This window comes from Nesoenas mayeri (genome assembly GCF_963082525.1).
Source record: "Nesoenas mayeri genome assembly, chromosome: 16".
Lineage (NCBI taxonomy): Eukaryota > Metazoa > Chordata > Aves > Columbiformes > Columbidae > Nesoenas > Nesoenas mayeri.
In genome coordinates this window covers 9225447-9251531 of record NC_137562.1, presented here as the reverse complement: position 1 = coordinate 9251531, position 26085 = coordinate 9225447, and the positions used below count along the sequence as shown (strand labels likewise).

At 40.6% G+C, this 26085-nt stretch overlaps 1 protein-coding gene across 6 annotated transcripts; it reads right to left on the bottom strand.

Annotated features, from left to right (window-relative positions):
- Nucleotides 1-4094: 4094 nt before the first annotated feature.
- On the bottom strand, nucleotides 4095-25562 carry ARFGAP1 (ARF GTPase activating protein 1). 6 transcript variants are annotated; one of them, XM_080354522.1, is made up of 14 exons: nucleotides 25537-25562; nucleotides 25137-25264; nucleotides 22323-22386; nucleotides 21291-21400; nucleotides 20797-20968; nucleotides 19743-19843; nucleotides 18912-18998; nucleotides 18151-18247; nucleotides 16218-16274; nucleotides 15215-15247; nucleotides 11952-12008; nucleotides 9957-10016; nucleotides 8696-8772; nucleotides 4095-8218 (listed from the first exon to the last, which is right to left on the bottom strand). In XM_080354522.1, the coding sequence occupies exons 3-14, from the start codon at nucleotides 22380-22382 to the stop codon at nucleotides 7858-7860; spliced, it is 1272 nt and encodes a 423-aa protein (XP_080210648.1). In that variant the 5' UTR covers nucleotides 22383-22386; nucleotides 25137-25264; nucleotides 25537-25562; the 3' UTR covers nucleotides 4095-7857. The 6 variants fall into 6 exon arrangements, with proteins under 6 accessions (XP_080210648.1, XP_080210646.1, XP_080210647.1 ...); XM_080354520.1 differs by having other exon boundaries at nucleotides 25137-25268; nucleotides 25386-25538; XM_080354521.1 differs by having other exon boundaries at nucleotides 25386-25538.
- Between the last annotated feature and the right edge of the window lie 523 nt (nucleotides 25563-26085).

The window sequence follows — 26085 nt, the reverse complement described above, 5'->3', positions numbered from 1 at the left end:
AGCTTGGAAAACAAAACACAAAAAACCCCCAAACAAACCCACAAAAAACCCCCCACCACACACACAAAAAAGTCCCCCATAATAAAGCAAAACCCTGAAAAACGAAATTATCCCACAACTGCATTGCTTCAGGACCTGCAGCTTTAATGAAAGCATCACCAAATACTTACCTTCATAATGAACTAAGAAAAGTTTTCATTGGGAAAACAAACAAAGAACAACAACAAAAGAAACACTCCTGTGCAACAAGACAAGGAACCTGAACGTTCTTCACTTCCCCATTCCTCAACAGCTAAGAATAAATATGAAAAACCCCTGACCTGGGTCAGAGCCGTGTCTGATGCTGCACAGTGGCCAGTTCTAGACCCACACTTTTCCCAGAGGAGAAACCCTCAGGCTCCAGAGGTGGGCAAGTTTCCAGTGTTGCTGTGCCACACCTGTACCCGGAGGGACGGAGGTGACGACCCTGTCCCAGCTCTGTACCACGAGTCTGCGGCTTCCTCCTGGTAAAAAAAGGGCTGTTAGGCTGGTTTAACAGCAAAGGGCCAGGATAACAGGGGTTAATAACAGCCTAAACCTGTTACTTGTTAAAGCCTGAGCTCCAAACTGCCTCCATCCAGCCTGGAGCACTCAGACAGGGGGAAGAGAGAGTCAAAATCCTCAGAGAGCAAGTAAAATGAAAAGAGTACATGTGTGTGGTTGGGAGAGAGGAATTCACATCATGAAGGGTTAACGCAGCATGGAAGTCAAAGGCAGAGGATGGGATGGGGCTTTAGATAGCAGGTACCTCAGCAGGAACACATCCCTAACTCTGCATCCAGTTCTTCAGCCCTCCTTGGTGCCAGGTTCCATGTTCCATGCACAGTAGCACAATCCCCTCTAGAGGAAGGATGGAGAAGATGCTCCTCACCAGCAGCGTCCTCCGACCACAGGCTCCCAAAGCAGCATCCTCTGCGTGAGCTGGTACATTGCCCTGGTCCTTCAGCAACCAGTGTGAGAGAGGGGTTGCACTGCCACTGATCCAGAGGAGTTTTAGCCCAAGGAACATGCCCAGCAGTGCCTGGCTTATGTTCAACTGCTGAGGCAAATGGACAACAGCCTCAGGAAGACTTACGGGTCCTGAGCTGGTGCCACTCAGCAACTACTCACAGTACGAGTGTTTCCCACTGGCACCGATATTCAGACGCATTTCCTCTGAACACATTAGCTTCAGTTTTCTTGTCACACCTCCAGTTCCCCTGGCAGTGGCAACCAAGCATGACAGGGCCATTTCACCTCCAGTGCTTCCAGGGTTCTGGAAGGACTAGATCATGAACAGCAAAGGCAGGTGAGTCTTCAACTGCAGCACCAGCAGAGCCCAGGGTGTGCGTGGCCTTTTGCAGATGAAAAAATCCCTTGGTAAAGGCATTTCACAGGCATGAAGATGGGCAAGCCTGTTCTGCAGAGGTTTAATTTAACTAGCTGGGATAACACTAGCAGCCTATGTTACACAATAAGTATTTATTGCACTTCTGTGATATGCTTTGTGCTCTGTACAAAGTTCTAGGACCAGCTTAGAGACAGATGTTGGTGGGGGCAACAAGTTTAAGGGACTTGTGAGCAGCATTAGGTTCAGATCCTCTCTACTCTTGCCTGTACTGCCATAACACTGGAGTTGAATGATTAAGCCCCGTTTAAGTGGACTAAATCTGAAATTCAAGTCCAGCATATTGCATTGAGTTACACCCCAAAAGTGACCGCCCATGGCCGGAGTCAATAGGAAATTTGTGAATACGGAGTTAAAATAGCAATTCACTCTCGAACTGTAGCAAGCTTCTATGCAATAACAACACACAGAAAAGGTTTCTATAAAGAAGAAAGTTCCTAGTTTGACCTTGGTCACAACAGCCTTTACATAGTCTGGCACATCAATTTATGTATGTTAACCATCCATGTCTGCAGACTGGGGAAAAAAGTGGGTTTTGCCCTAGATAGTCAAACACTGTCATATTTAGGGCAACTCGAGCAATCCAGTGAAGAACTGCTGATATTAAGCACTAGCACTTCAATCTGAAGTGGTAATTTTTTTTTCATAAAGACACACTCCAGCCTTTCGGTGTTTCCTGGCAGAAGCTGATTTATCTCTTGCAAAATTCAACAGTCTCAGCAAAGCTGAACAGCCTCTCAGAGGGAGCACGTTTTGGCAGAGCTTAAAGGGAAAGACAAAACCCGGCTTACGAACTGTGGAGAGCTGATAGCACTGGATTTTCCTGCTTGAGCAGTGATTTGGTGAAATTCAGAGCATGGCAGAGCATCATTTGAGGGTAGAAAACCATGAAGTTTCATCTCACCTAAACCAAACAGTGACTCGCTCAGCAGAGGCAGCTAACCTTTGTTTTCCTGGGTTACTGGGGAGATGCAGCTTCTTGCTGACAGAGCACAAAGAGCTGGAGCCAAGACAGACGAGCGTGTTTTGGCCTCTTTGCAAATCAGTGACTTATAAGATGAAGGATTGCATGGCACGTACATCAGGGCTTTGGGTTTTACTGCTTCCCAACAGGACAACCCAGCTCCACTTGACTTTCCTTACACGACTTGAGCCTTGTCCCGATGCCGGGTTTGTACTGGGTACCTGTGTACTGGTCTGAGCTGGGGGAAGGTATTGTCCCACAGAGAGCCAAAAGTGCTGCAAAAGGCAGAGCAGAGCGTCTGCTGCTGAACCTACAGGAACAGACAGAGGTGAGGAGGGAAACCAGGACACATCCCCACATCCCTTCCTCTCAGACACCTCAGAAAGCAAAAATTCCTTAAAATCAGGGAGCTGCGAACCCCAGGAAACCCAGGTGATCATCTTCTGAGCCTGCAACTGGTAGGAAGACACATGTAACAGTTGTATAATAGTAAAACAGCTTCAGCTGAACTTGCTCATCACTGGAATCCGAGCACAAAGACAGCAGGGAGCTGGATGTCGTACCCATAGCAGTGATCTGTTCTCCCTCAAGTCAACCACTGTGACATTTTCTGATCTACAGATTCCACTTTTTCTATCTGCTTTTGCTGACTGGGCTCAGCCTGAGGTGGAGAACACCCATTATTGCGTTCCATGGTATCTTGTGCATTTCTAGGCCATCTGCTGACAGAACCGAGGGCCAAAACCCTCCAGAACCAGCAGATCCCATTTACTGGCAGTTATCTCTGCTGAAAACTTCACATCGAACACACAGAGCAGCCCTGAACACAGGACATTATGGCAAGAAGGGACACAGTGTCTCAGTGGAATAATAACAGTGCTGTTACCCAACCCAAATGTCCACCTTTTGTGTAAAAATAAATAAATAAATAAATAAATAATATATATATATACATACATGTATATATCAATACAATTACTTCTACAAGGCAAGTAGGATTCAGTCCTGCTGACCAAGAACATAATAAAAGGTATTTATAATTTATATAAAGCTCAGCACAGCCACGAATCACCTGGAGTACTCACGTGGCTGCCTGGCTAACCAAGGAAACTGGAATCTGAAGGTGAAGCATCACCAGCAGCTGAAGGATTCATCAGAATCTCACTTCGTGGAAAGGAAATCTGCTCTAAAAGTCACCTTTTCTCCTCTGGTAAGTGCCTTTGTAGACAAGCTAATAAAAAGCTGAGTACATAAATCTATTTGCAACCACTTGCATTTCTATTTTATAGCTCTCTTTAAAAAAAGGAGGCAACCAGTGTTGTCTTAAAACTGTTCCTGATTCAAATAGATCTGAAATTAGTATTTAGACTATAAAACTGCACTGAATTACAACGATGACACCCCTGGTTTTGGCTCAGTCATCCCTTCTCTCTCATTACTGGCAGTAAAGAACATCCACAACACCAGCACTTCAGGAGATATTCACGCTGTTAACAGCACTTACTCCCCTCCAACAACACAATTCCATACTCATCTTGTAACAATACTTTCCTACTGTCTTAATTACAAAGCGTCCCATTTTGAGTTTATTCCATGATGCTAACCGTAAGAACTAACCACATAAGTTCTATTAACACACAAGGGTTTAAAATTAACTGAAGTTTCCTGAAAAAGGGCTGAACACCATTCTGCTCCATACCTCTTTGCTTTATTATAATGCTCCTTAAAAGATGACACTGCAGTTCAAGTCCGGTACCACTCTACAGAACAATGAATAGTGTTCACCGAAATTGCTATTCCTGTGAACTTCACAAGAGACACATCAGGAAAATTAAAGATACAGCACTCCATACTGACCAAGGTTCTGCTGGCATGAAAAAGGGCTCTACAGCTAGAGGTCACTAAGCCATTACAATCAAACTCTAATAAGGGACATCAAAATGTTTTTTGATTTCTGTTTAAATGACTGATTGCTCAAGCCTTTCTCAACAGGGTTACTGAAATTTAATATGGCCAAAGTAAAGTGAGAACTGCAATACCTTGGTAGACTGCTGCTCTTCAAGAGGACCACTGTATCTTTAAATGTATCCTGGATTAAACAACAAAGGTTTTACCTACACTTGTTAAATTATTGCACAGATCATTACACTGATAAATACATTATGAACCCATGGAATGTTATACAGTCTGGCCTGGAAAATAAAAGCAGCGGCATTATCCTTGAGGTTTCAACCACGAGGGAGAGCTGGCCAAGCACTTCTTGAAATGGAATAATTATTAACAGGTTTCAAGCCACAAATGAGACATTTTAAAACAATCCCTAACTCCTAGGATTAGGTTCCTGGGAACATTCTCTTTCACTCTTTTGGAAATGGTACTTAGTTTGAATGTCTCGGAAGTTTTTCTTTTATCGGCCTACCTGGAGGAATCCAGCTGCTCTGTATTTTCCAAATTTGAAGCCATACAGAGAAATAAAACCGTTTGAAACACAAGGAAATTTAAACCAATATCCAACGGTTGCGGTAATCACTTCACCAACTGCGCTCTCTCCTGGCAACGGGCTTGTATGACTTAAAATTGTTAATTTGGGATAAAAAGAAGTTGAATTCATGAACACTTGCTCCACACGTGCAACCTGATTGTGTGCACCCTGCCAAACAGCGGAAACTTCCCAGCCATCTGCTCTCAAAAAAAGTAAATCTAACAAAACAGGTTTTGCAAAAGAAAATGTCCTCATTTCATCCTCTCCTCTGGAAGACACTGTAAAACATTCACATTCAGACAAGTCATTGAAAAAAAAAGACCAACAAAACTATTGGCCTATCAAACCGAGACCAGTTGGTATACTAGTTAGGTGGCTGCAGTTACCAAAAACCAATATAACGGCAGAAAGTGTATCTTCCATTAACACCTTTCTAGGAGTCGTAGCATTTCTTGCGTCTCTACAGCACCGCAAAAAGAGAGACAGCAACTGATTTGTCATTGTCTCCTCAACTGGAAGAAAAATCACTACCCAAGGCCTCTGCCTGAGTAGGGCCCTGGCTGTTTAATTTAAAACAAAGTCTCAAGAGATACAAAAATAAAACCAGAAGAATAAAAAAAAAGGCTCATGCCAACCGTGGCTGTAAGTGATGTAGAAATAAAAGTTTTCTCCTAGGCAAATCACACAGCTGAGCAGAACGTTCACATCAACATCACAATACTGCTGATTGAACGGATTGAAATCAAACTTATCCTGCTACGAGCTATTTCAGGAGGTCTATGAAAGAGAAACTGTAATAAACTTGTATGCAGGAAGCTAAATCAGCTTCAGATCACTCCAGACAGACACCAGCAGTCGGACAGCGCAGCCCATGGGCTGCGTTTTGCTGTCGCTGCTGCCGCAACACTTCCCAAAGCCGAACAGTGACAACAACGAGGCAACAGAGGCGTGTGCATCAAAACCCAGTTAGTCGGACATGCAGTTAAGCTATGTCGAAGGTCTAACTCGAGAAAAAGCAGAACAAAATACTTGTTTTACAGTCAGGCTGTAAACGTCTGCAAATGGTACCAGCAGCAGGACTGGAAACCGAGATCCCTCGAGCCTTCCGGTCAGCAAGAACGTCTCAGGCGCCTTGCAAGACTCAGCCTAGAGCAGGGCTTAGGCTGTGAGCAGCTCCAGGTCCTGCTGCACAAGCTTCAAATACCACGGGATGAAAAGAAATAACAACTCTTGCAGGACAGGGTTGGAGAAGACCAGAAAAATATTCTGTTCACCACCTGAAAGATCCTACTAATAGAAATACACAATCAGGCTATAAATACAGCTACTTAGGCTTAAGCCTTTAAAATCTGCTACTTTTGAGGTGATTCATAGGTTTTCCTTAACTTCTTGATATTACTTTCCTTCCTTAACCTCACGATATTACTACAAGCGCAAAAACCCCTGTGAAGAGATAAAGAAATAAAGCATTAATTGAGGTAACTTCGACAACTTAAGCTGGTTGTTTCCTTGAACAAATTAACTGATTTTCAAAATAAAAGGCTTTTTAGGTACATAGTAAGATCTACCGGGTCCACAGTAAAGAACACCATGCTGGTAGTAAAGCAGACTACGTAACAATATAATGATTTAAAGTTTTCAAGTGAGCTGATCGGTTTTGGGCTGAGTGTACATTTACACTCTACCCCCCAAAATCAAACGGGATACATAGGAGACCTTTGTTGTTAAAGTCACAGATCTTCTGTAGAAGTTATGGTTTGCGTCATGTAGAACAATTCGTTGCATCAAAACCGAGATAAAACTTCTATTCCATTCCTTAATGCTGACAAGGAGTTCCTAATGTTTCCAAAAGAGTGTTTCTCAAACAAGATCCTTGCAAAATATGCAGAGAAATACATGATAGAAACAGAGATACAGTTTGACATACTAAAGATTCATTTGGAAAACATCTGCTTAATTTAAATTTTACTATTAAATCCAGACATCTACTCATCTCGAAAGGGGCTCGCTGCCAGCCCCTCTCCTCAATTGTCTCATATTTTCCACCCATTTTTTTCCTTACTGGAATCTTTTTCAGAATTTGTTTCACTGCCAAGTTGCCAGACAGATGTCCAAAAGGCCATAAGCAGTAGAAAGATTTCATTTTTATCAGAGGAGATAAAATAAATGGGTAGAAGGAAGACAGAGAAAAAACAGACCCTATAAAATACTCAAAAGGGGGAAGGGGGTGGGTGAGGAAGGAGAAATCACAGCTTTGAATTTTGTCTGTGAGGAGAGCTGGACTGTGCAGAGACTGAACCCACCGAGCAAGAAGAGCCGTTGTGGATCTCCCTTGATAGCTCAGGTCAAAACTATGAGTTAATGCAAATAATTATTTAGCTCCAGGCTCCTTATTAGTTCTAAGGGGCGAAAATAAGTTTTTAAATGCTAAAAAACCTCATAAATTTTAAAAACAAAGCTCCAATAGAAAGTATCTTAAAGACTATGTTGAATTGCCAGATTTAATATGGTCAGAGCAATCCATAAGGCATTTGAACTAGACCTGTTCAACTGCAGTTTGCTTATTTAATGGCTCTTTTCAAGACACACCCTGTCCTTTGTTTGCATTAAACATCTCAAATTGTATGAGGGCTGGATGAACAGCTATGAACCTACACATGCAAGGCTGTGCCATGAAAGGGTGCTTGCACTGATTGGTTTTTTCCTTTGAACATTCATGTCAAGAAAGTCACTTCAATAGTGCAAGGAGAATATATTTATCACCATCTTTAAAAAAGGGAGAGCCACCTTTATGTAATAAAAGATTCAGATGCTACTTTTTTTTTTCCTAAACTGGGAAAGAAGAAAGGAGAATGAACAGGAAGCACAAAAGTAACAGATGAGTAAGGTCAACCGAGATATTCCAGCTGCATGTAAAACTTTCTCCCCTCGATCAGCCAGCACAGCCTCCCCTTCCCAGCTGTGCAAAACCGTGTTAACAAAGTTCTACCAGTTCTGGTTGTCCCACATATCATCAGATGAAGATGCTTTTTTTGTTGCCTTGGGAGGTTTTTTGGTCTTGCTCTCCCCTCCTGTGCTTTCCCAGTTGGTCTCCCAGTTTTCCCAGCTGTCGCTGTTACTGTTCTTGTTGTTGGAGACGGTTCCCGAGCCCCACACGTCCCAGCTGTCGGAGCTCTTCTTCTCGGTGGAATTGTCCACATAGGTCCAGCTCTCACTGCTTGGAGATTTATGGGCTTTTGGAGGATCCGAGTTGCCAAAGGTCTCCCAGAAGCTCTGGTCCACAGCATTGTTCTGGTAGCCCTCCCCTCCTCCACTGTTCTGGTAGCTGTCGGCCTCAGCAGGTCTTCTGTGAGGGGAGTGGGAAATACAAACCAAAGGTAGAAATAAAGTAGTTATGACAAATCTAACAAAAATAAATGACCACAAACAGAGAAAACAATAACACTACTGCCCTTTGCTTAACAAAAACACTGAGGATAAGGGAAAAAGAACTAAATACATTGCTCCAAGTTGTATAAGCTTATATTCTAATTCACAGATTTTTGTTAACAGCCTTTTAAATACTAATAGGTCCAGGGGAAGGGATATAACCTTGGAATAATTTAAAAATTAAGTTGTCATGCACTATTTTGCTCTCAGTTTAACAACTGTCGTAAACAAAGAGACGTAATTCCTCTGGTATTACATACAGGAGGACGACTAGCAAAGACAGAACAATTTCTTCATATTTAAAATTTGCCTGCTACTACTATACTGCAGAGAATGTACAGGAAATAAAATTACATGTTTAAAGAGACACAGAAAATAATAACGAAAAAAGTACCTTTGAGAATGATCATCTGGCTTGCCAGAAAAAAAAGTGGTGACGTCTCGCCATCCCTTACTGCCAGCTCCCTGAACCTGGGGCAAAAAAGGACACTTCACTACTTTGGACTGAATCAACACCCCTTCCAAATCCAACCACAAAAGCTGCAACACATTCCGCCCCTTGTTCAGATAAAGAGAACATATTTCATCCAAAAAATTCACTCACAACTTAATCATGTTGATGGGCAGGTACGTGGTTGATGTAAAGAACATACATTGACAGCATCGTGCTGCTGGGAGATGTGAAAAGTGGGTCAAGTTCAGCTTTTTCAGCCATTGCCAATAACAGATTTTGAATTCTCTCCTAGACTTCCTTGGCAAATAACACTGGAATTACTCCTTACATAAATTTAAACTTAACGGCAGCACTGATGTTTTGATGTTATGACTAATGTAACTAGTATTTATATTTCTACTGTTCTACAAAACTACCTCCACCCCATTTCAGTAGTACTATTTCACTGCCCATGTAAAACAGGACAAAAGTTGGGTTCCAGAATAAACGTGACTGCTCAGAGAATCCTTTGGGGGTTATTAAAACACAATGACGTCAGATTAGAAACACAAATTCTGAAGTCACACCCATGCAAGTAATTATTCTAGGTCACAGATACAGAGGATGAATCCCAGAAACCAGATGTCAAGTTACCAGGCTCTAAACAGAACAAGGAACATCACTTATTTTATTCAAATAGTCCCAACATTTAAGGCACTAGGGTGGTACATGATAGAGACTGCAGATACACAGTGCTAGAAAGACAGACTCTGCTTACAAGTTATTAAAACAGGTATTACATTGTGCTGGACTTTTGTACTCAGCAGCTGTAGAGAGCACTTACCACATTACCAAGCATCGACAGCAAAAGAAGACAAAGAAATAAGGTACAGAACATTAATAAGTTTAACCACACAAATGTACCATGAGCTGTCTCCATATTCTCTAGCAGATATTTTCCTTCTGTGTTTGGGACGCTGTCTGTCCCACAACTCTTCACTGTGACCCCAGTGAAACTCTTACAAGGACAACATCAGTCGTGCAGCTTTCTAACAACCCAAAACAAGTCCTCCATATCAAAAATTCCACTTCCAAAATTTCTGTATTCAACACAAGGAGACTAAAGCTGCATTGTGGTTTTGTTTCACTATGAACTTTGCATAAGAATGTGGAGACTGGCTCAGTGTTTGGCCTCCTCCAAGGCAGGGAGGCCACGTCATACCTTGCTGGCCAACTGCGATACCCCCACGGTCACCTCCTCCAATATTTTCCCCTCTTTCACCTACGTGAATCAAAGTATTGATAATTAGTCATAAAATAAAGTACTGTTGAAACCTTTGGACAAGCTTACTTGGGCTTAACAGCTAAAAAAACAGTGTAAAAAAGACCTCAAACTGAAAGTAAATCAAAATGTACTTAAGCCAAAGCTAACTAAGTTAAGAAAACTACATATAAAGTCCACTGATCTTTAACGGAGTGAACCTCAGTCATTTGAAGTTCATGGGAATTTTCTACTCATATACTACAGTCTGACAAAGGTATCATTACACTAATGCTGTGCATAAAAACACCAATACAACTTGAAAATGTGACATTTCACAAATATATTTTAATAGATTAAAAAAATGTGGTTTGGAGAGGTTAAAAACCTAGCAGATCCATTTTATTCCCTATCTTCTATACATTCTTATTTAAATACTAAAAGGGCTCTGAACTTTGAACAATTGGTGCCTTTCACCAGTTAATAAGTGGCAGCTGTAAGTGACTTTCCACGACCATCTATGTGCCAGGCAGTGATTAGTGAATAATTACTTCAGAGAGTGACACCTATTTAGAACTAACAGTACAACATCCTAAGGGAAATAGACCTTTTTTTAAAAAAAATTATAGAATGCAACATTCCTCATTAAATTGACCTACAAAATAAAAATCAGCTCAAGGAAATGCACCCTAAAAATAACCCTGAAAACCACTCCGCTGAATTGAGTTGGGGATAATTCTAGGAAATAGGAAAACAGTCGTCTCCTGTGATTTGCAATGCTATGTAAAGAATGTTGAATTAATAAAGGTATGGCAAGTGAAATTATTTTGTAATGTGATTAAACCATTCTTTTCAAATCGAAAATTAATCTGTATCCCAAAGTGGTGTCACTGCTTCTCCTACGAGAGCACCATTAGTCTGCTTTACCAAAACCAGTACAACTCAGGAAAAGATACATAGGTGAGCACAGCACCGCCTTCTCAGAAATATATCAACATTTTGGAGCTGAGCCAAAATTCTAGAAGGACAAAACAAACACATGCCAAATGGGAAAGCGTTTTTTTCAATGTATGAAACAGAAAGGCAACATTTGACATTAGGGAGAATCTTTGCCTAAAATCTGCAGTCTCAGTGATCTCTCCTCAGACTGCCTTGATTTTGTATATGCCCACTAGTGATTATCTATGTTTTCTCAGGTCAGCCTGTGTTCTTTTTTTCCAGCTGCTGTTGGAAATGCCATCAGCCACATGTTCTTCGTCACTAACAACTGTAAAGATGAAAATCTGCTTCAAACTAGTTTTCTAGAAACAACATCGCAACTAGAGCGGCTACACAAAACATCCCTTTAGAGCACACTTTGCACATTAATGCCTGCAAAACTTGGTACTAACTGACTGCCAGAATACTCTGAATGAATATAAAGGTTGCAAGAACATGCTAATTTAATGATAAATTGGCTCCATTCATCTTAAATTTATACTTTGCCCCAACTTCTGCTGTTCCCAAGGAGGCAGCAGCTGAACTACAGCAGCTCAAAGATGCTCCATTGAGTTTCAGTGGTGTTGGCAGGCTGGTGGGTAAGACACTGGGAACTTAACACTCCAATATAATACTAATCATTCTTTTTGTTAAATATCAATTTTCATATCCATTTAGGGTGCATTTTCATCTTGTCCACTCTTCCAAAGCATGAAATCTAGGAAACAGTATCTAACTGGGAAGAATGTAACAGACTCTTGAGGACATTGGAAAGACTGGGGGGGAGGGGGGAATCACCCTCATTATTTCTTTGCTAACATACCAACCTTTAATTATTTTATGTTTCCCCTTTGCTACTGTGCTTATATGAGAAGAGAGAAGGAGGCTGCAAACTGGGCACTTGTGGTAGAAGGAAACGATCATTCCCTAAGTCAGCACAACCAAATTCTGTAAGTCATATACTAGTTCCAAAGTTACCTTTTCCTGTGCAGGTTTGAGAACATTTTCATTTAATGTCTGACCTAACTCTGATGCCTATTTAAAAGCAAAACAAAAATAAAGTCAGTTATATTTTCCTTTAAGAAAAAAAAACAAAAACCACACACCAAAACCCACAGCCGATGTCTTTTCTGCAGACTAATTTCTTGGCATTATCTCCAAAAACACGTGAAGCCTTAAGCTTTGATTTGTACAAGCAGAACGAGCTGAAAAGCACACACAGTACAGTGCTGCAGGAGACATTAAAAGAAAAGAAATTAAACCAGCTGCACATGGCAATAGGTTGTTGGAGCTGCCCAGAGCCCAAGCCAAGGCTGAGCTTGCCCTGAAGCAGAAGCGATGGTTCACCCAGCATCAGCTGAGATGGGCCCTTGCTGAAAATTTGGAAGAATGGACCTCATCCACCCTTATTTTTCCTTACTAATGGAATTACTTGTGGAATTAGATCTTCTAAGCAAATTTTCCACTAATTCTTCTGTTTTGTAGCGCTGCTATTGTCATCTGTTAATGACAGCCCAGTTATTTCTAAGCTCTACACAAGAGGCAAAGCTCTGACAGAAAATTTTTGTAATCTTTTCTACAGCTCCAGGTTTGCAGGGAGATAAAACAATGAACTTCAGAAACCTATTTGAATCCAGAACAAGATGCATATGGATATTGTACTTTGAGGCACCTCACAAAAAAGTAAGCCCACAGTACAAGCCGCAAAACTACTTTCATAAGACAATGTTGACAAGGACGTGGGGTCTGCAAATGCTTCATTGGAAATCATTCCTTTCCCTACTAGAATAATAAGCCTTTGATTGATTTAAACTTTTTTTTCAGAATTGCCACATTACACCAATTACATTCTGATTTAGCCCAATTAATCTAAAAGGGTCAGTTTGGCTGCCAAACATTATTCCTAAACATTAGCAGAGCCTCATGAATTTCCACTTGCTAAGGGTTTTATCTTATCGATACTCCTGAATTTTCATTTCCCAAGGGTTTTATCTTCTCGCTCACACTGGCTGGGGTGTGAGCCGGTACTCCTGTTCTTCCTGGTAATTAAGCACCTTGAAAATCTTTCCTCTGCAGATTCCCAGGTGTTTAAAAAGCCTTTTTGCTGGGATCTCCCTCTCCCCAACCACCATCAACTCCTCGCCAGTTCAAAAGTTCTTTGAGAAGACAAAGGTAAAGGTGACCCTGTTTCCACCTAGTAAAAAAGGTGAATATGAATAACTTATGGCTTGTTTCCATTGGACATGAGGCTAGAAAATGTTTAAGAAAAAACAAGAAAGGGGATTTTTCATCTTTGAAAAAATCCCTCAGTCTATTAAACCTGGCAAATTGTTTATGCTGTATAATAAAGAGTATACTACACTAACAGTTCGGATGTGCTAAGTGAAGTCATCGCTAGAATTAGGAAGAATTCCTTTTTTATTCCATTTACTCAACCACAAAATTTTGTAAATACAGAAAGGGAAGATTTGGGTGCTTCTTTATCTTTACTATTGTTGAATTTAGGACAGTGTCCTAACCACCATTACAAACACTATATAATGGGGCATTTATTAAAGAATCTGCCTTCAAACAACACCCCGGGGCAGCTCTTGGTATCGTGCACTCCTGGCTCAGACGTACAGAGATCCTCAACTCATCTGTGTTTGTGAGGAGCATGGACAAAAGCACAGCACGTTTTCTGAGAGTGAGAGCTTGGCTATCTCTATCCAATTTAACCTATTTTAAATAGGTTTGAAGAAACATTACCATATGAAACACATAACATTATTGTAAACAGATTTGACTTAAGGCAAAAAAAAGAACGACAGCTCAAGAGCAAATGTACATATTCAGCACGAACAGTGACAAGGAGTCCATGCACAAGAATATACGTGAGGGTGTTACCGGCTCTGGCTGCTGCTTGTAGCCCCAAAACTTTACCCAGACAGCACAAGAGAAAGAGCAAGGAAGGTAGAAGCAGCTTTTAGCAAAAAATTGGCAGCATTTTTTCAGGCAAGTTAAGTAGCATGAACCTTTTCCAACTTTAACATCTACTGCCAAGACAAACAGTGAATATGTTTGGGCACTGGACACCAAAGGTACTTTTAAACAATACATTACATCAAAAAGATGTTCAAACTCTTCAACAAAGGAAAAGATCAGATGTCTGAGGAATAAAAGCTAAGCTTCAGTAGCAGCTTAGACTCTGGGCACCACGTTGCTGTGGTCCTTGTCAGTAGATGCAATGAGCTTTTCACACTCAATATCATATTTACACTTGCTAATAATACTAAAGAAAGAAACAGTTTTCTAAAAGGGACACTACCAGAAGGAGTAAAATAAGATGACTCGTAGAACACTTGTTTTTTCTTACATAAGCCAAGCAGCAAATACTTTAAAGCTTCCAAGTATCAAGTTTGGGTGCTCTAACAAGACATTTTGGTTGCAAAACACGCTCAAGTTTGGTTTGTGATTTGTAGTATTAACATCTTACTCATACCGCTGCTTGAACACCAACACCTGCAGCTTCGCTTTTGCTTGATATGCACATCAGAAAGCATCCAGGGTAACGCTCCACGTACAGGAAGAGTTACAGTTCAAAGTAAAATCATATCACATCTGAATACACGTAAGCCCTCTCTCACTCAGAACTCAGGCACATTAAGAATACTATTAATTTACACATTCTTACATTTGAATTTTAAACTTTTCCATGCAAACAGATCTTGCTTATGTCAGAGCTCTGTGTAATTCAGGTCCGACTGTCTGTGGTTTAGCCCTAATTTGAAAGAGGAAATGCTTTTGTATTTGCTACTTTTTAAATACACACAAGCAAGTTAATAACAATATTAAGCAGTTCAAATTTGTAATATTGTGTTAGGCTTTAGCAATTGAAAGATGGCTTGTATTACATTTTATCACAAAGAATACTACTTCCAGATAGACCACACGTAAGGTTCACAAAAATAAGGGTATTTTAAATCTGCAAGCACGAATTAAAGCATTCATACTCCTGCTTCTCCAATGTATCTGACAGCTGTACATAGCAGAGTAGCACTGTTCATTTCTCGCTTAATTTGATCACTGCAGTTGATTGCAATTCCCACAGAAACAAAAACTAGAACCTAAAAATTACTGTGTACTATGAAGGATAAACACACTGGTCTGTTGACAATCAAGTCTAAATGAATTGGTGCAGGCAAATACATAACATTTAAAGCCAATTACAGTCAATAAGATAAAGCTAAATCTATAATCACCTTTTGACTTGCTTGAGATCCAAATCTGGTAGCCTATGGAAAAAAAAAAAAGCGCAAATATATTCAAGTTTAAAAATCAAAGGTTTTATTCCCAGTAAACACACACATTTCCAAATGTTCTCTGAGATGAATGGACCTGTACCAGAATTCCACACTGAACAGAGAATATCCATCTCAGCACCTCTGGTACCCCCGATTGCTCCAGGAACGCACCAGCCTTTCCCAACTGACAACAGTGCAAGGAAGAGTCGTCAGCATGGACCAGACCTCGGTGGGGCACTGCAGGTGAGTATCAATATCTTTGTCTCTCAGAACGTCACCCAAATTATTTTGCTTAATTGGTGACTGTTACACTCATAAAAGTTTGGAAGAATTACTAAACAAAACTGAAAAAAAGTTGTAATGCACTATGTAACGCACTAAATCTCTTCCCACTACCATCTACTTAAAATTTAATAGATCTTTAATCCCTCTGGTTTTGGGCTACAGTTTGTTGAATGACTGTCACCTAAACGTGCAAACCTGCAGAACACGCAGAGCGTGAAGACCTTGCCTCAGTTTTTCCCAAACTGCCCCTCTGGGCACAAATTCTGCCAAATAAGTTTCCCATTTAAACTGACAAAAATGCTGTAATTAGAGAGCAAAGGGAGGGAAAAATATAAAACCATGAGCAATTTGTAACTTAGTCTTCAATTCCTGCTCAGGAATGCAATTTGGCCTTACTCGGCATAGAATGAAATTTCTGCTTTATAAACAAAACATTTTTGTTGAGTTCTTTCTTGATGCTTCCATCCAGTGGACATATTTACAAAAAGGTCCAGCCAGAAACATGAGGAACGGTTAAAGCAGAGATCTGCATTTAACGTGCGTCTATTTTATATGCCATATTTAAAAATACACAAAAAGTAGAGTTCAGTTTTTCTTGGTAATACTTTTAAAGATACATCCCTATTAGAATACTAACAGAGCATGAATTACATTGAAATATCTTCAGTTTACTTACACCCTCTTTAGCAGCTGAGGCAATCTTGCTTGCTCCAGTTGTAAAACTGCTCCATCCCTTTAAAGGAAGTGAGAATGTTGTAAGCTACATTAATAATAGTGAATAACCAAGTGTTCACTCTTACATGTTAAATTGAGTCAAAATCTTCTCTAGTACAGCTTGTCCTGGAGTCATAAAAACTAGGAGCAGCTAAAATGTATGCCTGAAAAAAGCTGAAATCTCCTTGTACATAATAATGAATGAAGAAGCAGATACAGGTTTTTCTCCTTGCAGATCATCACCAGTTAATTTTAAGCTGTGCTGCAGGATCTTTTAAATATGGCTTTACAAATGCAAGGTTATTATCTGTGTCTACCATTGCCTTTTATCAATTTCATTTCCACCAAGTGTGTACATTTTGTTTAAAGTGTGGATGTTTTGGTAACATATTACCTTTTGGGTAATTTCCATACAAAGACTGTAAAAAGGAGAATCTTTTTCTCATTACCCCTTCTATTTAATTGGACTATAACACATATTTAGGTTGAGGGAACATCTTTAAAACAAAAGCAGCAAAAATATTTTTTGCCTATCCTTTTGAAGTCTCTGCATTAGTTATTTTTCTTGTCCTGTGCTGACAGACTAAAAGATAATTGTCACTATGTGCAGAAGACAAAGTGATGAGGTGATGTATCTTGTAGTTTTTATGAGTCTCATAGGACTCAAGATGAACCTAAACTGCAATTCCACCTGTTGTTCTTTACGGGATGAGTTGGACAGTGTGGTCTGTGAATTCAACAGAATGTTCTCCTTCTGATAGGCAACAGCAGAAAATAACGTATATTTCACCCGAGGGGAAAAATGATCAAACACCGTGGAAGGAAAATTGGTTTCCTCTCTAGGATGAATACACATGCAAATATTCACTCTCACCATAATAAATGACGTAAAATTGCACTGCAGTGTGTGCCTGTGGTCACAAGATGGCATTTGAGTCACGTTCCATTCAAATGATGGTTAACAGTAACCTGGACAACAACGTGTCATCCCTCCCTTGCTGCCTTAGCACATCTGCAATCCATTATAGATGTGGGTTCCAATCTGAACTCTCTGGCCTACAATCTATGACATACCTAGAAAATACTCAGCAGAACTATATTAAGCAGCCTGTGGGTTCACCTGGATTACCACAGAAAGGCTTAGGCGCTACCTTTTTCTATTATGTTCTAGTGAAATTATTATATTTAAATCAAATGAGCAAACAACAGAAACTGGTGTGGATATTCAGACTTATTCACGTTCTACAGACTAATGGCCACTAACCCTGGTAGGAAACTTTATTTTATTTCAAAGTGACTCCAAATCCCAAATACTGCACTGTTACTCTGCAGCCAAAGCACCAATATGTCCCCCACTGCCTCCGACTTTATTCCCATTTTCCTTCAACAACGCATCCTTCATTATCTCTACTTTAATCACGGCAACTGTTCAACCATATGCTGTTATCTCTTCACACCCCGTCACAAGTATTTCAAATGTTTTCATCGCTGCTCAGGGCTTCTGGCACCCATGTACACACACATTTCACTTGTTTTGCATTGAACACACCTAATATGGTTAATCTGTTTCGAGCATTGCCAGCCTAACTACTATTCCCAACAGGTAATTACTTTTTTTCTCCAAGCCATGTTGAGTATTAGTTCTCAATCCAGTGCTAAATCCTCATTTCCTTATTTCTATGAACTGACACCAGCCATAATTCCTAAGTTTTGGTCAAGTTTTGCCTTTTAAAGTGTACCAGTATCATCTTCACTCTTTGAGAATACAACCAACACTCTACATCTCTCTGGATCTACTTGCAGTCTTTAGTTTCTCTGTTTATATCATCCCATAACATGATAAAACAGAACGAAATAATAACTGCGGTCACAGAAAGCTTCAAGCATTTCCTTACCGAGTACAATGAAGACATCGCATTGTTCAGGAAGTCATCCTCTTTTTTTGGAGGGTTTACTGTGTTTCCAAACCCCACATAGCGATTCTCTTGGCCACTACCATAAGAAAATGAATGAACAGTACCGTATTAGCATGAATTCATTAAAACAATTACACAAAACCTGAAATGCATGAAAGAATGATAATTGTTTAACAGACTTTAAAATACATCTGCGAAGAAGGCCTAACGCATCTGGCACCCAAAATACAAACCCACTCACTTCATAAAGAGATAAAATCAACAAGGATCCACCAGTGAATCCTTGCCAATCAAAGTGTCTGCTATGCAAGCTAATGTGGCCTTAATAACTCTCCAGGTTTAACAGATCATAATACCAGAAATCTGAGTAAATCCTCATAAAGAGATACATGAAAATGGGAAAAAGAAAGATAGAAGTAAACAGAGTCAGCTTTAGAAATACTTCTGTTTAACTCAAATCACTATAAGACACCATCTACACTAAAAATTCACTTGTTAGGAGCCCTGCACAGTACCATTTACAGTTACAAGATCTTTCTTCAACGTTATTAAAACATTTTTGTAATACAAATGCATTAAGAGTCCCTTTCCTTCCTCTTACCCTTTATCATATATTATTAACACATTTTTAACAGTAAACAAGATGTAACCGCTAACTAGTGATTCAGGATCACAGTTGTGTAGCTGTAGTATAACACCCGAGGACCAGGCACTCCAAAAGTTAATAAATATTGCATTACCCTTGGTAGGAGCCGACATCATCATTTAACCAGTCTTCAAAAGCCTTGTCAGAAGAGGCAGTCGCAGCCTGAGATTGTCCAGCAGAGCTACAGAAAGAAAATATTTCAGAATTTAACTGCATAAAGCAAAACGCAGTAGCTCAGTAGTGCAGTCGGACGTATATCCTCATAATACTGGTACAAAATTGATTATTTCTTTTGTCCACCAAGCGGGAAACTCTAATGCAACCACTAAAAGCCACTGGAGTACTGACTGAGTAACACAGGAGTAGACCCAGACCATGCTACTCAGACTAGGAGTAGAACTTGCTGGACAACAGCCAGGCTTGAAGCGCTTGTTCTCTTGATTTACAACTGATTTTTCAGTTAACATGATTCTTTAGTGTAAAGAATCACAAACATTACATGCAAATGCAGAAAAACAAAACTGCTGTGGTCCAGCTCTGATGCTTCCCATTAGTAATTAGCACCATAAGGAAGTCTGTTGCTCCCTCCCTGGCACTCAGTCACGCAGTGGAACCGCAGTGTGGTGACTGCACTTACGTGTGACTGACATGATGACGAGTCACAGGTGTATGACAAATTAAGATAAAACCAGCATGGCTCGTCCTCTGCTCTTGCTCACTTGTCTCTGCCACAGTTTAAGACTCAGATACAGGAGGTGGGAATGATTAGAGAAATTAAAACCCTGCTACACCTTGTATTCCTTAACTGCCACAAAACAAATGCTTGTTCAGGCAACATCATCAACAGAATAAAACCAGCAGACATTCAAACTTCAGGTTCGGATCCTGCTACTGCTATATCAACATTAGATAACAGAATACACACCGATGAGTGGAAGAGAGAGACATTTTAGGCTGAGGTGGGGTCCAGTTTCTGGCAGAAGATGTTTCAATGGACCACTCCTTGCCTTCAGCTACTGTAGCTACCTAGAAGAGGTAGGAAAACAATCACAACACTGGGTGAGAGTTTTCATACAAGATATACACTGGTCCTGTCGAAGTGAGGACAAGTCATTTTTCCAATCTTCTGCCAGCTACACAGATCAATTCATTTGTTTTCACAATAAACTGGTTTTTTTCTAAATCTCAGGCTAGTAATGTTGAACACTGCTTTTACTTCGGGCAGCTGATTTTAGGCAACTTCTTCAAGGAGGCAATTTTGGTTTGAAGAGGAAAGACTACATTAATAGAGGTGTAAGCACTAATCACAGAACAATAGAGGAACAGAAAGAGCTAGATTTATACACTAGCACAGAGTGGCTAAAACACCTACACAGAATTTAAATGTTCTCTCTGCTTCCTTCAAAGGACCTGAACTTCATCCCTTCATCCCATACCGCTCCTCCAATCCAAGTCTTAACATCAGCAAGTTAATATAAAATTTCCAAGAGCCTTGCCACAGGAACTCTGTAATTCCATTTCACATACTAAAGGGCCTACAGCACAGAATTTACTAATTCCTTCCTTCCATCAAAATATTCCACTTTAGCCAATCGTCTCCCATTCCCCTCTAAAGATGCAGAGACAACACACACACGACCAACTTGAAAGCTGCATAAATATCCCAGCGAGCACAGAATGTACCTTCTTACCACCTCCGTGACAAGGTCAGCATAAAAATACAGGATCCTTGTAAATATCTAAGCTCACAAGTTCAAGTTGTTTGTCATTTCATTTTTGAAGATTGCAAAGCTCCACAAAATGATAATGCCATTACAATCACTATTTTATTTGTTCATAGGTCTGCCAGCTTTTCAAGAACCATTGCAGACGTTCAAAAGGTTGCTGCTTTCCTCCACAACTTCAAAAACAGGTGCTCACAAACTATTTTGATATTTTCAGATAGAAGGAAGTGAGAACATGCACACAACTGAACTTACCTGATCCCTAAAAAGAGCAGCAGCTTTGCTGTTGTACTTCTCTTGCATTGACCAGCAGGGATCATAGTCATCTTGAGATTCCAAGAACTCTCGAAATTTCCTATTACCTCCAGCCTTCATTTTCTCCAGCTCAACATCCTTCCATTTGTCCATGGTTACAGAACGTACAAAACTGAAAAGCAGTTTGTTAAGACAAGCTTGTTATGATTTCCTGCTATATCAGCAAGACCACCGTACAACCTCCAGATATAGCTAGAGACGTTACTTTCTAGAACTGGGCACAACACAGCAGCTCTGGTGCAGCACACACCGCATCTAGTTACAGACAAGGTACAGGGAGTATCACTCACTCTGGAGAAGAACACGAAGCAAAACTGGCAGTGAAATATTGGAATTGACACATTTTATATCCTTCTGAGGCAAAACATTCTGTTTGCAACCATAATGAACCCTGAGGTACCCAACCCAACCCATCGCCTGCTTGAAAGGCTGACCTGAGGTGAACTCCCAAGCCTCGGTGTTTTCCTGAGCACTCAAGACATATCCAAATTCCGTAGGTCACACTCACCCACTGGGGGTTAAATGCACCACATTCAAAACAGACCTGCGAGAGAAAAATAATTATCTCTAACACCGATCTCTAATGACCGATCATTACTCGTCCATGGGAAGTTTTCACTGTACAGCTCAAAAAGTCAAATAATGAAAACGTTACACACAGAAAATAATTTTAGATGGGAGAGTTCTTAGTGTTTGGAAACACCTTCCCTGGCAGCATAAAATTCCTTCAAATATTTATTTATGTTGCATAAAAAGAAATGCTCAATAACTCGCCTGACTTGGAAAACAAAAATTACCATAGTGACTACCAAAAACCAGTGAGGTAATACAGTTGAGAGAGATAAAACTAATGGGCAGAGAGCTCAACTTGATTTCACTTTCATATTGTCTTGAAGGATAAGAAAGTAACAAAACTGAATTACTGAAGTTTCTTTCGCAAAATAAGATACAACATTGAAAGTCTGGATTCAGTCATACTACAGCCTGGCAGTAAATGCTAGCAGAACTAAACAGAGATGTTTCTTAAAATAGCGATACTCATACAGTGCAACAACTTAAGTTCTAATGATTGGAATCGCCATTCAAGGTTTAATACATTGATAAAAATAAAGCTGAGCCTGTCCATGGGCTGTCACATTCAAGGTAGCGTACAATCAACCTCCTTGAAATAGATCATTTTAATTAAGCTGTGCCCAAGACATCATGTGTTCAACAGACTCTGGGGGTTACAGCATTACTGGAACTTCTGAAAGACGTGCCAAATATGCAGCGATGTATCAGAATACATACAAAACCTACTGGAACTAAGACAAATATGAGATATTCAAATGTATATGTTACCATTGTAGCACTAGTATGGGTAGCTAAAGACAATAGCTGTAGTAAACCACAACATATATCAGGAGTAGGTAAAAAGAAAATGCAATTCTACAAAACTAATCTAAAGAAGATGAAAATTTTCTCACATTGTTCTCATCTTGTGCTCTGACTTCCTTGAGAACTTTCCTTGTTCTTGGACTTGCCATGATTCTACAAAGGGAGAAAAACAAAACAAACAGTCATATTCAAGAATTGGATATTGATAAGTTGGTCCGTACCTTACAAGCTCATCTTGATGGAAAAGACACTAGAAGATACCCCGCCCAAAAAAAAAGTAATAATGTTTTTTCAGAAGTATTGAGTTTGCTTAGCAAATGAATTCTAAGAAAATAAGGCAATTATTGGGACATTTACACAAAAGAGAATTCTAATTCCAACAGTTGTGTCTCAGTGGCAGACCACATCATCTTACTCTACTTTTTATGAGTCATGAAATACAGGAGCAGGGAGCAGTGTCAAGCTACAGATAAAATCCACAGTAAGAAAATTAAAAATGTGACTCACACATAGTACATCGCCTAAAAAAGCTGGAAGTATACAAAGCACTCATCATTAAAAGAAATACAGTGTCGGGTGCACCATCAGATTGCAGTTTAGATAGAAACTGAATTCACATTTCCAACCAATTTGCCAGCATGATATTTAAGTTAATTTTAAATAAATAACATCTCTTCTTCCTTTTTACTTCCAGTCCATCCTTTCATTTCTACCCCAGAAAACTGACTTCTGAGACATAATAAAAGACAGAGAAGTCATCAGGCTGACTAGAAAATGCACCAACTACTAAATGTCAAGCTTCTTGGTCAGTCAAAAATATCAGGTTGATGTTTTCATCAAATACTGGTCTGAGGGGCAGAAACGCCTTTATGCAACTATTTGACATTTGTTCACTGTGCTATTTGACTGAACAGTCATAAACCCTTCAATTATCCATAGGATTAACAACCTTGCAATAATTTTAGAGGGTAAACGATTAAGCCTTACATACAATTGCCACAACCCAGTAGGGGACGGATGGACTACACATCTTTAATTAGGAAAGCTATTTTAAAAAGAAAACTGCTACAGGTAAGAAAACGTTAAATTTGTATGACTTTAACAACATCAATTTTTTAGATATCATTAAAGCACAACAGCCTTCCTGTGAACTGCAACCACAGCGGTACAGTAAATACAATTATATGCACCACCAGCTAAGACAACATGATTCATAAAGGAATAAGCTCAACGTTGTACCTGCGTATTATCACCGTTAAACATAGAAGTTATTTGTGGCAGAACTCACTTCCTTTTATCTAAAGCGTTTATTCCTTCATAAACATCTTGTTGACAAGCACTTAATTCTGTGTAATTTACACGACAGTGTTTTCACTGGCATTTAAAATATGCTGCCTTTTGATATGAATTAATTTGTACTAGACAAAAACAGATAAACTGTGAAAAAAAAAGAAGTGGTTTAGACTGAAAAGGTTACTGCAATTATTGGTGAGTAAAACCTTCCAGTCATCCTGCATCCAGTTAAAACTGAATTATTTTTATCAATAATCAAACAGAAACTGTGTAACTTTCAGAAAACAGAAACAACAGCATTCCAATAACAACATTTAATTTCGTGTAACTTACTCATGCCCATGTGAAGAGGGAGATGGCACTACATATAAAATGTATTTGCTCAGATCCTAAACAGAGCCCATAAACACATTTACATGAATCAAAGTCCATGTCTTCAATTCTACTATTTGTCACTGGCAAGGTAAAGGAAAACTCTCCCTTTGCAGTACAGAAATTAAGTAAATAGCTTAGAAGTAACAGCCAGACAACAGTGCACACTTTGGGTCACTCTCTGCCATATTATTACATTCTCTTTGTACTCTATACTTCCCCAACGACAAGTTACACAGCCCCCTCTTTGGCTGGCCGCCTGTTGCCTTTACTGCTACCCTTCCTTTACCATTTTTTCCTCCTTTTTCCCAGGTTTTCATTCAGAATGACAGACACAGACTATAATATATCCAAAGGTATTCCAGCCTCAACAGCATGCGATCATTCCTGGAGCTGAAGAGGAAAGACTCTTCCCACTCCAGTTCCACGAGCTAGCAATTTTTTATGGAGCAGAAAGAGACATTAATCCTACAGCAGCCAATACCCACACCATTTCATACAGTACAAATTTCAGATCTCCAAGCTGACAAAGCAAGCAACTGCTTTTGGGTCCACCCTAACTTCTTTTTTTTTAAAAAAAAAACTTTCTAAAAGAAAGACTTTGGCCAATTGCAATCTGAACGCGTGCCCATTCCACAAGCTCCCTGACCAAACCACATCTGTCTGGTGGGAAGGCAGAGCTTCATCCACACCACGTCATCCAAGAGAAGGAGGAGACCATTAAGGCCACCAGCTTCTTAGTTCAAGTTTTCATTGGAGAATATAAATATTTTGGACTAAGCATTTCAAGGTGGAAACAGACCAACCTCACACTCTTATTTCCCAAACATTCTGTTTCTAAAACAAAAACTAGAGATGCACCGTATGAGTTTCCACGTTAGGAATCTTTAGCTTGTTTAAAGCAAGCAAAAAGGCAGTTGCAACACTCAATACTTTTAAGTGGAAGTGAGCTGTGATAGCACTTTGCTCCTCTGATGTAGCAGCAGATTCACACAGCCAACCTGTAGAGCATATGAAGATAAAGCAGGTGACGTGGTCTGCATGACTTCATGGTCCTGCAGGCTTCCTATGGGTCTCACCAGGGCAAAAAGGCCACAGAGGCCTCATTAGCCAAAGAAACGCTTTGAACCAAACGCTGCCACCCACCTCCATGGCTTCACTTTCAAATATATACTAGAAACTGTTGCATATTTTTAAAGCTGTGCAGGTTTGCTCACTCTGAAGCACCGCCACCTTACCAAGAGCTTCACGGGGGATGCGAAGAGGGCAATTTCTTCACGCACACCTGCGATATCCGGATCCAAGCTGAGTCCTAGGGGCCTCCCTCAGAACATGGCCCGACTCCCAGCGACCGCACCAGTGACTTCTTTCTAGGAAAAAAAAGTTACAGATATATATATAAAGAAATGGATAAAACGGGGGATGGAAATGCTGTCGTGAGGACGAGTTTAGGCCTCCTCCCTGCCACGCCAGCTGGGCGCCAGTACCTCCTGCTTTCCCTTAGGGGTGACAGCCCGGGGAAAGGTTCGGCGCTGATGCCGAGCAAGGGCTGATGGCGGCGGGGGGCGAGGGGGCACGAACCGGCCCGAACGAGTGGGCCGGGGCCCGGGGGAAAACTGCAGGGGCCGGGGGACGCACCGGCGGTCTTGACGCGGCACCGCCGGTCCCGCCCGGCGCCTCACGGCGCAGCCGCTGCCCCCGCCACGGCCGGCGACGTTGCAGGGCCGTGAAGGATTGTGGGTACGCGCCTTAACCCGCTGCTGCCCGGGGAGGGAACGTACTGTGGGACGGGGATTCGGCCGAGGCCCCGGGGCCGGGGGTGCGGCCCCAGCGCGCAGGAAAGAAACGCACAGAATATTGAATTATCAGACTTTAAGGGTTTATTTCAACCAAGGAGAAGCGGAATAAAGCTTTACAATGAATGTCAGTGTGCACTCCACTTGCTTTCATACTGAAAAAACAATCAGCCCACCCACTTTTGGGGGTTTAGAACACATGGGGAAACTGAGGAAAACTTAGCCATAAAGCTGAATTATATCGAATTGTAGGGTCTTTTTTTTTTTTAATGTTATTTCTATGAGGGGCGGAGGGGTTGCTGAGGCTGCATGTTTGTCCAAGGTGGGGAGAGGAGGTTGAGGGGCTGGTCTGAAACCATAAACCTCGTTTCACCTGGTCTCAAAGGACAAT

What these genes read in the sequence shown, in the direction of transcription:
- ARFGAP1 (XM_080354522.1), bottom strand. Translation starts at nt 22,382, where the DNA reads ATGGCAAGTCCAAGAACAAGGAAAGTTCTCAAGGAAGTCAGAGCACAA. An exon ending in GGCTTGGGAGTTCACCTCAG is followed by an intron (nt 20,969 to 21,290) that starts GTCAGCCTTTCA and finishes ACTGCTTTTCAG; the next exon opens with TTTTGTACGTTCTGTAACCA. An exon ending in CTGCTCTTTTTAGGGATCAG is followed by an intron (nt 19,844 to 20,796) that starts GTAAGTTCAGTT and finishes TACCTCTTCTAG; the next exon opens with GTAGCTACAGTAGCTGAAGG.